This window comes from Pterocles gutturalis, unplaced genomic scaffold, assembly GCF_000699245.1.
Source record: "Pterocles gutturalis isolate BGI_N339 unplaced genomic scaffold, ASM69924v1 scaffold20066, whole genome shotgun sequence".
Lineage (NCBI taxonomy): Eukaryota > Metazoa > Chordata > Aves > Pterocliformes > Pteroclidae > Pterocles > Pterocles gutturalis.
The window spans coordinates 1-12,681 of NW_010100841.1; the positions used below are offsets into that span (position 1 = coordinate 1).

At 37.5% G+C, this 12,681-nt stretch overlaps 1 protein-coding gene across 2 annotated transcripts; it reads left to right on the forward strand.

Moving 5' to 3' along the window:
* Window positions 1-234: 234 nt before the first annotated feature.
* On the forward strand, window positions 235-11,959 carry VDAC2 (voltage-dependent anion channel 2). Of its 2 annotated transcripts, XM_010081363.1 has the most exons (9): window positions 235-268; window positions 4,056-4,127; window positions 5,230-5,279; window positions 7,246-7,398; window positions 7,482-7,534; window positions 7,984-8,211; window positions 9,439-9,589; window positions 10,518-10,575; window positions 11,417-11,959. In XM_010081363.1, exons 1-9 carry the CDS (start codon window positions 235-237, stop codon window positions 11,506-11,508), a joined length of 891 nt encoding a protein of 296 aa, XP_010079665.1. In that variant the 3' UTR covers window positions 11,509-11,959. The 2 variants fall into 2 exon arrangements, with proteins under 2 accessions (XP_010079665.1, XP_010079673.1); XM_010081371.1 differs by lacking the exon at window positions 235-268 and having other exon boundaries at window positions 4,018-4,127.
* Window positions 11,960-12,681: the final 722 nt, after the last annotated feature.

The window sequence follows — 12,681 nt, forward strand, 5'->3', positions numbered from 1 at the left end:
GGCCTGGGCCCGGGGAAGGGCCTGGCGTTGGGCGCCGCCGCCCGGGCCCTTCTCTGGGAGGATGTGCCGCCTCCGCACGCCTTCCGGCCTGGTTTTTCCCATCGCCGTTGTCCCTTTCGGTGTCCTTCTGGGAGGCCTTGCATTAGCTCTCCTTTCAGTTTCTGAACACGTAGTTCATTTTCAGATGTTTAATTTTCTTTCCCTTCTCCGTAGAGTCTCTAAATTGGCTTAGCTATGGCTACTAGACTAGAGTGTCCGCCTCCGAGATGTAAGTAGGGAGAGACTTGAAGCAAGGGTAATAAGACTTTTTTTTTTTTTAAGCTTTAGTAGCAGTGTAAGTAAAGGTCAGTGATGTGTCCCCAGTGTATTTTAACAAAGTATTTTTAAATAATGTCAATTTCTTTGTTGCTTTTGACATTGCTGGACTAAACTTCAGTGTAGTTACTGCATTTTTTAAAAAATTAAATGAATAGTTAAGTTTTTTTATTATAACCTGATCTAGCCCCTAGCTTGAATATCCTTCAATATCCTGACATCTTAAAATTGTTAGAAACCTTTATAGAAGTGCTTGGCATCTCTTTAATTATAGGGTGTGAGAGAGTTTTGAAATACTACCTCGAAGGAAAACTGTAGTGTAATAATTGTGATAACATTAATATGTTTTCTTGTTCTTGGGCTTTTTTTTTTTCTTTTTACAGAAGAAGAAAGCATGTTTGTAGCTCTGGAGTAACAGAATAATTAATTTTTTTTTTTTTTGAGTTGCAATGAAACAGATCAGGGTGAAGCTTCCACTTGATTCAAGTAGATTCTGTGTTTTTTAAATGAGGAATAAAATTATCTGACAGTTGCTTTCACAACAAACCTCTTGTTAAATGGTACTTATATTTTAGTCTCTTCTAATTATTTTTTAAGTGAAAGACACTTCAAAGTCATAGGATTGAAGAAAAATACTTATAAGAATAGCAAACCTAGCTAATTTGTTGACATTGGAGGACACAGGAATGTTGGGGTTTTTTTGTCCCTGTTTTCATTTAATGAGCATTCTGATGATATCACTGGCTTATTGGGTATTTAGTATACAGAAAAATAACTCTTGGTTTCCCCTTTTGTCTTTGTCCATCCCTGTTAGGATTAGAATGGCAGTGTGACAGTTGTATTCTATTTTAACTTTTTATCACAAAGCTTGCATCTGTAGTCTAAAATCTGACAAATACTGTTTGGTTTCCTTGCAATGGGAAGGATTTTTAACTAGGCCAAATAAAATGGCAACATCCTTTTACTTTAGGAATCCTTTGGACACAGATACCAGTTTGTTAGCTACTTAGGACATGACTGCTTTGCATATATCTCTTGACTGTATTGCTTGTCTAGTCAGATTGGAAACATTTAAAACAAAAGTGAAAAACATGCTTTTTTATACTGTGAAAGTATGTCCGTGCTAAAGGCTGGTATAAAATTTTTAAAGTTGAAATAATTATTCTTCTGAAGATGCTAGTTAGAAGTGAGACCTATTCATTAGAGGAAAAATACATAGCTAAACCTTCTCTGAGTTATTTTAAACTGCTAATGAATTGTACAATTGCTGTACAGCAGAAATTTAAAGGGAAAGATCAGTGTTTCCACACTTCCTCCTAATTAAGTCTAACACCTGCTTCTTTTTACTGAATAAATAATACAGCAACCATTTAATGTCTTGTCACTGAGATTAGTATCTGTTCTGCTATAGAATTTTCATAAGACTTGTTATTTATTGTGGACTTGAACTTAGGCTCAGTCTTTTTAAGCTTCAAATGTTGTAAGTAGTTTTCATAGTGGCTTTTGTTTGGTTTGGGTGTGGTTTTTTTGTTAAGAGACAGTTTAGTTTACTCTATGAAAACCAGACTTTTAAAATATTTTTGAGCAAGTGATGGATATCTTGCTATAGTGACCTGGTTGTAGAGTTTAAAACCCCTTACTAAAGAAGGGATTTTTACTTTTTTTTTTAGTTAAACTCTCAATGTAAATGTTTTTGCACAGAGGAGATTGAAGTTATCCTCTTATCATAGAATCACAGAATGGCCTGGGTTGACAAGGACCTTAAAGATCATCTAGTTTCAACCCCCTTGCTGTGGGCAGGGTTGCCAGCCACTAGAGCAGGCTGCCCATGGCCCCATCCAGCCTGGCCTTGAATGCCTCCAAGGATGGGGCATCCACAGCTTCTCTGGGCAACCTGTTCCAGTGCCTCACCACACTCTGAGTGAAAAATTTCCACCTAATATCCAACCTAAATCTTCCCTCTCCTAGTTTAAAACCATTCCCCCTCGTCCTGTCACTATCAACCCCTGTAAACAGTCGCTCCCCCTCCTGTTCATAAGCTCCCTTTAAGTACTGGAAGGCTGCAATGAGGTCTCCCCAGAGAGACCTCCTCCCTTACGGCTTAGGGAAGTGGAGTAAAGTACTCTGGAAAACTGCATTAGAAACTGTAGAAAGATAGGAAACAGTCTTGTGTGTTGCCATTGCTTGCTAAAATAGTGGGTTTTTTAGTAGCAGTTCATACAGTTAAGCTGTATATGGCAGGTGTAATCTTTTTTTTTTTTTTCTTTATGTGGATGCTATTCTGAGACAACAAGTCTGTTTAGTGGAGTAGTACCCTAAAGGAGATTATTCTGAATTGGGTGTTCCAGGGAAGTTTTCCCTTTATGTAGATAAGGCCATGAAAAGATGGAAATAAACTTTATAGAGAGAGGAAAAAAAAAAGCTTGTCTTGATCCTGTGTTATTGAATACACTTATGAGCTTGTAGAGGTCTGCAGAAGATAAGCAGTTCTATAGCCAGGTGTTGAAAACTTTTGGTTAAAAGTGCTGTATAAAAATGAAAGTAATCTTTTCTGCTTTCAGTTGAAAGTTAACATGTGAGAGTTTTGTCCTTTTTGTGGTTCTGAAGATATTTTTCCATTTACTTGAACAACAACAATAAAAACCAACAGAAGAAACCCACAGAGGAGCAAGACAAACAGTCAATTAGTCTGACTTTCTCTGCAAAACAGATGTGACCAATCAGTTTGAAAAGATAAGAGAAGATTTGTTTGCTTGTGTTTAGCCATTTTATAATGCTTATCTCATTAGTTTAATTGTTCCCTCCCCTTTTTCTCCCACTTCTGTGTATTCTTTTGAAATACAGAAAACAGCATATTTCAAACTTTAAAATACAGTGCCTCTGTAACAGTGCCCTTTTGCTATTGAAATAATGGGAAGACAATCGCCAAAAGAGTGACAGATAAGAGCATATCTTCATTGGAAGGAGAACCATACAGGCCTGTTGTGAGCCCTACGGCTGGTATCCATGGGGCCAGCTAGGCTGGGTCATGGCTAGTCTTGAATGACAGGTTCTTTAACAGTGAGATTGTCAGAGGCTCCTGTCTGAGGAAGGGACAACTTGCTCGTTGTAAACTGACAAGACAGGGCACCAAACTTAAACTCTTGTATGTTACAGGGGGAGGAACTTAGTTGGGTTGATTGTTAGTTAATGGCATTAGATGTTTATTTTTTAAATTGTATGTCTGTCATTTAAAATATGGGGCAAATCATGTTGCTAAACACATATGGACTCTTTGAAAATAAAACATTTTAGGTCCTTTCAGCCAATTTTTGTAAGTATTTGTCAAATTTGACTTTGTGGAACTTGATGAAATAACTGTCTGCATTAGAGTTTTTCAAATTTCCAGTTTAGTTGTTTTTGGTGGTGACTGCCAACTCTGGAAGTGTGAGCTGATAGTTGATTCCTGGTAATTAAAGATGTATGGAGAAAATTACTCGAAAAATTAGGAACTGGGTGGTCTTGTGGGGGAGGCATTACAAGCAGATTACCTAAGGCAAGAAAACGTTCAGTGTTCACAGTGGACGTCACTGAAAATCTGTAGGTGTTTCAAATAATACTGTAATTGTTTGAGCCATGTGTCTGTTAACTGCCTTCATATATGAATCTGCCTTAAAGAGTGTCTTTAAGAATTGTGGAAGCAATTTTTGTGTGTGTGCTGTGGTAAAAGATTCACTATTAATTAGCCCATTACCTTTCAGCTCCAATGGCGATTCCTCCATCATATGTAGACCTTGGCAAATCTGCCAGAGATATCTTCAATAAAGGATATGGTAAGAATAGTACATTTTATAAAACTTAGTGTTTGTGGTGCAGCAATGAATTACCTTTTTAAGCCTGTATATAAAATCAAATGCTCAAATGGCTTTGTTTCTGGGGAGGGGGAAGGTGTGTTGTTTTTATATCATTACTGTCAACTCACAGATCATGAGAGGCTTTTTGTGGGCTGTTTTGATGTGAAGCCTGTTAAATCTTACTGCTTTAGCCACATAAATGTCAGAGATGTACAAGTATGCAAGAATGTAAGCATCAAGTGTAGTTTAACTTAGGAGTACACTTTGTTTACTGATCTGTCTCTGCCACAACATTTGTTGATATAGAAAGGCATATATATACCACTGTAACATTGTAACCTTTTTTGGAGTAGAAAGAGTAATAGCTATTGGGATAAAGAATCCTTCAACATGTTAAAATGCTTTGATATCAGGCAGTTGCCTGGTATAAATTCTGCTTTGTTACAGTGCTGTTTCTTTCTGGTATTTGGGAATGTATGTGGGGGCTCTTTCACCAAGACTGTTGCTTGGCTCTAAGGGTGACGATGTAGATTGACACTCCCATAAAACCTACTTATTACAGTTCCAATGGCTGTGTATTTCCCAGTGACTTCACTTTTACAGTTTTGTCGTTTTGTTTGGTGGTGTGCTTTTTTTTTGTTTTTTTGGTTTTTTTTTTTTTACTTTGAGCTACTTCTTTTTGGTGCTGAGAGACAAATCTTTATGCACTGGGATATCTCTTAAATTGCATTGACTACAAAGCTGATACCATCCTGGGAACACAAGAGAGTGCATTTTGTCTGTCACTAAATTTAGTCTTGGAAGTAATTGTTTGGTAGGTAAATGTACAGTGTACAACTGAGAGACTGCTCACCACTTTCTGCGTGGTGATGATAGAACAGAACGGGCTTGCTGTAGAGCGGCCTTCTCTACCTGCTGCAACATCTAAAATTTGAGTGTTACTGAAGTCAGTCTATGGTTGTTTTTATATATGTATATATGTGGCACACCACTGACACTGCTTGGAAAAAGCAGCTTCTTGGAAAATATGCACAGTCTTAGTTAAGGCCTCCTGGTGTAACTTTGACTTCTGTTTGTTAAGGTTTTGGGCTGGTGAAACTGGATGTGAAAACAAAATCTGCAAGCGGAGTGGTGAGTTTAAATACATTTTATTCATTACATTTTTTTTCTGGATGTGTTCTGATATTTAATTAGAAATGACACCTTCCAGATGCTGTTAAGTAATTTATAGGTTATATGAATGATAAACTTTTGGTGTAAAATAATTTCAGGAACCCCTAAAGATCTGACTTTATTATGAATGTAACAGAGGTATTGCCCTGCTTAGTAATCTTTGTAAAATAGAGGTTTATTAGTTGTCCCTCTTCTGATGTCTGAAGGTGAACCAATAGCTGACGCATTTTTGAAGTATTTTAATATATTAATCATAGTACACAGAACTTATTTCTAAAGTACTTTGTGATACTATTTGTATTTGGTGGAAATTTCTGGCATCTAAATGGTTGTGTGAGGTAGCTGGCAGTGAATAGGCACATTGAACCTTTGGCTCCACTTTAAAGTGTGGCAGTAAAGTTCCATGCAAGACATCTTGGACATGCAAGCAGTGTCTCTTGTAACTTTTATCTGTTTCTTGAGCAGACTTTGCAAAATATAAGGGTAGGGTTTTGGTTTTTTTTTTTGTAACCGGAAGCTTTAACAGTGTAACTGGCTGTCAGAACTAAGGTGTGTGGGTAGTATGCTGTGTTATTTTTGTAGACGTCTGTATCCCAACTGAAGCACAGTTTGCAAGAGTCCTATTATAGATATAGCTGTTCTTATTTTAGCTTGTTTCTTTTGAGGACTACCAGTAATGCTGGTAAAACTCTCTGAAAAATCCAAGCCCTCACGAGAACTCCATAGCAGGTAATAAGCCATCCTTCCTAGGAAGAGAAAGTGCTGGCATGTATGTACTGCAGATGTTTTAAAGCAGAGATAAGAGATAATGTAGTAATTTGCTGCTCCTGAAGTTGTTACCACAATCACTGCAGTCACATACACCCTGTGCGGTAGAAATAGCACAAAGCACAAAGTTAAAGCTGAAGCTGTTTAGAGTTGAAGTTGTGTAGTCCCTGTCACTTGCCAAGAAATAGACCTTACTAGAATTATGCAACTGTGTGGATAGTTCAGTGATTCCTTAACGTAATTCAAGTAAACGTCTTGGCCACAGTTAAACTTGATCAGCTGCCATTAAAGAACAGTCTCACGTGCGCTTGTGATGTGCAGTAGGACTTGGACTGTGAGAATAAGAAAGCTTAAGGACTTGTGAATTCAAATGAGGTCTTAAAGGAAAATCTGTGTTAAATACTTTCAAGAACTCCAAGTAAGACTCTACCAGAAGCATAAAATCAGACTGTTGCCTTAGCTCACAATTCAAACATGAACGTTCTTGTATGTCATTAAACCAAAGTGTCAGGGAAATAGGAATTTTTAGATGTCAGTAAAAATACCTGTGCATATGGCCTCTATGAAAGGCTGGTGCATTGGTTAGACTGAGAACTCTCTTAAAAAGCAACAGAAAACCAAACAAAAACCCAAACCACCACTCACCCCATCCCCAGTTGGAAAATTGGTGTCATTCTATGGCATTTTACAGTTTTACATAATTTATCTTTGGAGGTGGTTGACAGGAATAATGAAAATACATATGTGATCCGTATAGAACTTTGCATTGTGTGTGCCTTATAGTGTTCTTGGCTCTTGATTTGCTTATTATGAGTATCAGTCTGAACCTTATATTTCAAGAACTTTTTTTAAGGACAATACTTATGGTAACTGCTGTCTTGCTTCTGAGTTATGTTGCAAACCTGTATGTTTTGTAATAGTGGCAGAAACACTGCAATTGAGATGGGGAGTGAGGGGAGGCCTCCGTGAATCATCTAGTTCTTGTCCGTGTTGTTCCCCCTTCTTCCTCTGCAAGTTGTCTAACGTTGTTAAACTTGTTGCATAGACTAACAAGAACTTAGTGATTGCTGAAGAAAAGTCTTTTCTCTTTTGACCCTGTGTCATGCTTTCAAGATCACATGTATCTTCTGTATAACATGGACACTGTCCTTTTTAGGAATTCACAACATCTGGTTCATCGAACACAGACACTGGAAAAGTGAATGGGAGCTTGGAGACCAAATACAAGTGGGCTGAGTATGGGCTGACTTTCACAGAAAAATGGAACACAGATAACACTCTGGGAACAGAAATTGCAATTGAAGATCAGGTAATAGATTAAGAGAGTATTTATGTGTTTTACCTAACTAGCAGAACTGAATTTATAGCTTTATCTTCTCCCTCTTGAATTAGATTGCCAGGGGCTTGAAGCTGACATTTGACACAACTTTCTCACCAAATACAGGGTAAGAATTCTTAACCTTTTGCCTTATTTAGGGCAGTAACAACACCCATGGTCAGTAAATGTTCATCTGGTCTGTTGTATTGATAGACATGTTTGTATGGTTTGCTATTGATCTGAATTAGCAAATCCCAATGCTAAAGGCTTCTGCTCTTTAGCATTGTGTCTTATTCTTCAGGGTTAGTACTGGACATTTCACAACAGCCTGCTTTGCTTATTTGCTGGGCTAGAAATACTTGGAAGATTGCAGGAGGCATAAGAAAGCCTCTGCGTTCCTCACAGAATGCCTGTTTGTGATAGCCCTGTGCTTGCTTGATGGGCCAACTGCACTTTGGCCCAGTCTAGAGGATGCATGTGGGTGGCATTTAGATACATTTTGTGGAGTCAATGGCTCAAAGTTGGCAGTTGAGGAAGATCGCGCCTTGTCTTAAGATAACTGTTTCTCTGTTTCAGAAAGAAAAGTGGTAAAATTAAGTCAGCTTATAAACGTGAATGCCTAAACCTAGGTTGTGATGTTGACTTTGATTTTGCTGGACCTGCAATCCATGGTTCAGCTGTCTTTGGTTATGAAGGCTGGCTTGCTGGTTATCAGATGACTTTTGATAGTGCCAAATCAAAATTGACAAGAAATAACTTCTCTGTGGGTTACAAGACTGGAGACTTCCAACTGCACACTAACGTGTAAGTACTGAAAATTGCATCCAGATTTACAGAAGTAGGCTTTCTCTACCTGTCCTTCTAGTCAGAATACAAATGCTTGAAATACCGAGAGGTGCTTGCAAAGCCATTAAGTGGAGTACATTCTTCAATAGGAAACTATAAATACATTATAAATGTTACTTTGTATCTCTCTGTTTCAAAACAGTAAATACCTGGGGCTTGTTAGCACTTAAAGCATACTATATGCCACATCTTACCCAATACTGAGGTATATCCGAATTGGAAATGCAGCAGTTCAGAGTTATGCAGAGCTGATCATAATGCTTTTTCCAGCTTTGAATTGTATCTGACCATAATTTAAGGGCAGTAGATTTGTTACAGGTAGTAACTAGTGTTGCACTTTCTAAGTAGGCCAGTAGTAGTTTCTGGAGCAAGACTAGAGCTTTGCTTTTGGACTTTTTGAGTAGGTTCATCTTCTTGCCTGTCTGGGATAAAGAGTGCATGAACCACTTGCAGTGTAACTAAACGAGCATGTAAGACATCTGTTTTATGAACTTTCTTCAGACTTGCTGCCTTTAGATCTTAAATGTTCTTCAGAGCAAGCTGATCAAAACCTACTGAAGAACATAGTGTTTTCTATCTAAGTTAATAAAAATTGGCATTGTTGTAGGACATTTAGTTAGGAAATAACTAACTTGATTTTTGAGGTAGATGTTTGCCCTTTTGGAAGGGGAGGATGGGGATTGTGTCTGTCTGGGTTTATGGAACTTGAGGGGTATGGAAGGAAGCTACAAAACATTTCTGAGTCTGGGGTGTAAGAATTCCACTTCAGTTTAGTAATGTCAAACATTGTGACAGATTTTTAGAAAGGTAACTAATTCTTTAGGAATGTCATATGTATTCAATAATCATAGAATTCAGAATGTGTGTTTCCTAACTATTAGCCTCTGTCTGTTAGTTTTGTAAGGATATGATCTAGAATTACATTCAGGTACTTAGTTCAACATTAGTGTGAGAATTAGCTGTAGCGTTCTGAAATATCTTCCCCCCCCCTACCCCCCCATGAATTATTGCAGTTTAATTTTGCCCTGAAGCCTTTGTTCATCTCCCCTTCTCTTGTTGAAAAGTGTGGAACAGCTCAGACTTTTGGAATTCTCATTTGAATAAAAATTTGAAGTAGTTAAAAAAATAAATGGTGGGATTATGTAAATATAGGAAACTTAAGGTTTTTTTTCTTAATTTGTGCAGCAATGATGGTTCAGAATTTGGTGGGTCAATTTACCAGAAAGTGAGTGACAATCTTGAAACTGCTGTAAACCTGGCTTGGACAGCAGGTAGCAACAGCACTCGCTTTGGCATTGCTGCCAAATACAAGTTGGATTCCACTGCTTCTATCTCTGTAAGTATGGCTCTAACCTAAAGTGTTATGCTAAGCATAGTGTATTTTCAGTTTCTGTGAATCGGTGTGTTTTTAGTATAAAATAACGTAATAGGTCAGAAAGTCTTGTAGAAATTGCCCTTACAATCCAAGCAGTTACAATTAAACCATCAGTATTTAAATTCAGTAATGTTGCATACAGCCAAGTCTCTTTTAGAATCAGACTGTCAAATGGTCTGCTACTCTACAGGACTTAATGTATTTATTAAAAAAACCCAAAAAAACCAAAAAACCAAAACCAAACCCCTTGGTGTCCAGTTCTGTAAGCTTACAGAATTATTTTAAAACCAGTTTCTGGGGAGCTCTGTCATGTTCTCATGGTAAGAACTCCAGCAATACAAGTTAAAGAGGCTATATGTGGAAGAGTCTTCTGTATGTTAAAGAGTGGAACCTGGATTGTTGGAATCATCCTATAGAGAAGGTGATGCAAAGTGAGATAAAAAATTTTGCACAAGTATTATGAAATGTTTGCTACTTGACTGGATACTTGACTGATTGGACTTGCAAGATACTAACTATTTTGTAAAAATATGAACATGAATGGTTCTTACCAAGTGGCTTCTTTTTGGAGACTCTAGCAATGAATTACTATGCCCTTCTGAAAAGGGTGGAGTGGGGAAGTTCACCTCCCAGACACATCCCATTAACAGTTCTTCCTGCCCTTACATTCTGTCCGCTCTTAAATACGTTACTACTTCAGCTGTAAGTTGGGGGGTAAGGGCGTAGCTGGGAAGAGAGAATCCAGAAAGCACAGAGATGTTGAAAGAACAAGTAAAATGTGTTTAAGTTGATAGTTGGTGGTGTTGCCGTAGTAATTCAAGCTTCTGAATTACAACAAAGAACTAATCAATTACAACATTTCAGTTGCTTTTGTCTTGGTTTTTTTCAGGCAAAAGTGAACAATTCTAGTCTAGTTGGAGTGGGTTACACTCAGACTCTGAGGCCAGGTAAGGATTGTCACATAAATTGATGTCACATAAATATCTCTTATGCATCACAAAGAAAAACTTTGACATCTGTGCATTTATATGCAACTACTTGCCTTCTTCAGAATATTTTTGTCTTGAAGGCAGAGTTGATGTTTTATAGTAGCTTATGTTGCGTATCAAACCTTTATCTAAACAAGAAAAATTCCATTGTATCTAACGGTATTTCTGCATTATATGCCTTACTGATTTGTGTAGGAGTGGACTGCATTGTGTTTGATGTCTTAGCTTTAGGCTGTGCAAGCAGTCTTTTTTTTAAATGTTGCTTTCTCCAGTCATGTTGTATTGAATGACAGCAGGTCTTGAAATAGTGATTGTCAAAAGCGTACACTTCCTGCTCTTTGTATTTAGTAAAAAAGCCTCCATAACTTAACTTGTTCTGCTTAAATATGAAAACACCTACTAATGCTATATTACCATTGGTTAATTCCATATTTGAAAAGTATTAAAAATTGTAGTTTCATTCTATCCATTCCTTGATACAAGTATCTGTCTTTCTATGCATAATTTGTCTCCTTCTTTGCATACCTTAATGTAGGAAAGGAGAGCTCTTGGGTACTTACCAACTAGAGACTTTGTGTATCTGCTTTATAACATAGTGTTTACAAAAAGCATCTAGCTTGATTCACATGACTAGCTTTTAATAGATTTCATGGGTAAATGGATTATTCTGTAGAAATCTTCAGAAGAAAGTAATGAAATAGAAAAAGAGCTACAACTGGGACTTGTAATGATGGAGGTTGAGTTGCATGAAAACTACACTGATGGGATGTTGTAAACGTGCTCTTTAAAAATCTTACAGGTGTGAAGCTTACACTGTCTGCCCTGATAGATGGAAAGAGCATCAATGCTGGTGGCCATAAACTTGGTCTTGGCCTGGAATTGGAGGCTTAAAAAGGCAAAGAAACTGCTGCAGAGAAGGGATGTCAGAAGAATTTGGCCTTAAAATGTATTTCCAATGTGACCAGCAGGCTTTTTTTTTCCAAGAAGGATGACCTAGAACAAGAGCTGTATTTGAAGTATTTAGACAGTTACTTGTTAGCTGGTTTCTAGTTAAATTGGTTACCCATCTAGTTAAAATTCTGCATTAGTGCAGTCACTTAAACATTATTTAAATGTATTTAACTGTTTAATGCGCTACCCACGAATAATGAAATAGACATTTATGAAAACTGTACAATTGTGTGCATGTTTGTTTTTATGTTCCTTTTAACATTCGATATTGCCATTGAATGACAAATGGATCAGTGGATGTTTTGAAATGAGGTCAACGGTTCTCTTAAATCACCTGAAGCAGAAATACATTTGGTATCCCAAGGCAAATTATGAAGAAAACAAATACACATGCTTGTGCCTCAGATATTTTAAGAGTTAAGATATGAGGGTAGTGCTCAGTTAAGTTTTTACTTTTGACTTAAAGTGATCCAAGAAGTAGTGCTCTGTACCCTTATGCAAATAAGGACTCCTACCCCACCCATGACAACACTGAATATAGATGTTTTCCACTGAACAGTTGGGATTCCTCAAGCAAGTTCAATGTGCTTTTCTGTCAGGTAAGATTTGTCACAACACAGCTGTTTAATTCCCCCTGTGTTCCACGGGCAAGGTTACTGCATTGCTAGTTGGCCTCCTGATGCAAAGAGTGCAGAATGATGTACTTGGCACACTGAGGCATTTAAGAACTGCTGCTTGATGCTTTTGCTTAAGGGGTGAAAAACCTCACCACCAGACCCACCTTTTGCTTATATTTGTATGAAGTGAGATGTATCTCTACAACTGAATGTAACAGTGTAATGGTATAACAGCCTGCTGAGCCCACCTGCTGTGAGAGGTTTCTGCTTATAATGACTGAAATAAAGGTTTAATTTCAAATGGAGATGGAGGAAGATGCATCCGATTTTGCTTTCCCTTTGACCAATAAATCTTGGCAGATTTCTATTTTAAGTTCAGAAATGTGGAATAATGGAAAAACTCATGCTTTTCCAGGATAGAATTAAGAGATAATAGAATGAGGGACAGTTGGTCCAAGAACATATTGTCTGTTAAGGACAAACATAATTAGCTGTG

What these genes read in the sequence shown, in the direction of transcription:
- VDAC2 (XM_010081363.1), top strand. Translation starts at nt 235, where the DNA reads ATGGCTACTAGACTAGAGTGTCCGCCTCCGAGAT. An exon ending in AGAGTGTCCGCCTCCGAGAT is followed by an intron (nt 269 to 4,055) that starts GTAAGTAGGGAG and finishes ATTACCTTTCAG; the next exon opens with CTCCAATGGCGATTCCTCCA. An exon ending in ATTCCACTGCTTCTATCTCT is followed by an intron (nt 9,590 to 10,517) that starts GTAAGTATGGCT and finishes GGTTTTTTTCAG; the next exon opens with GCAAAAGTGAACAATTCTAG.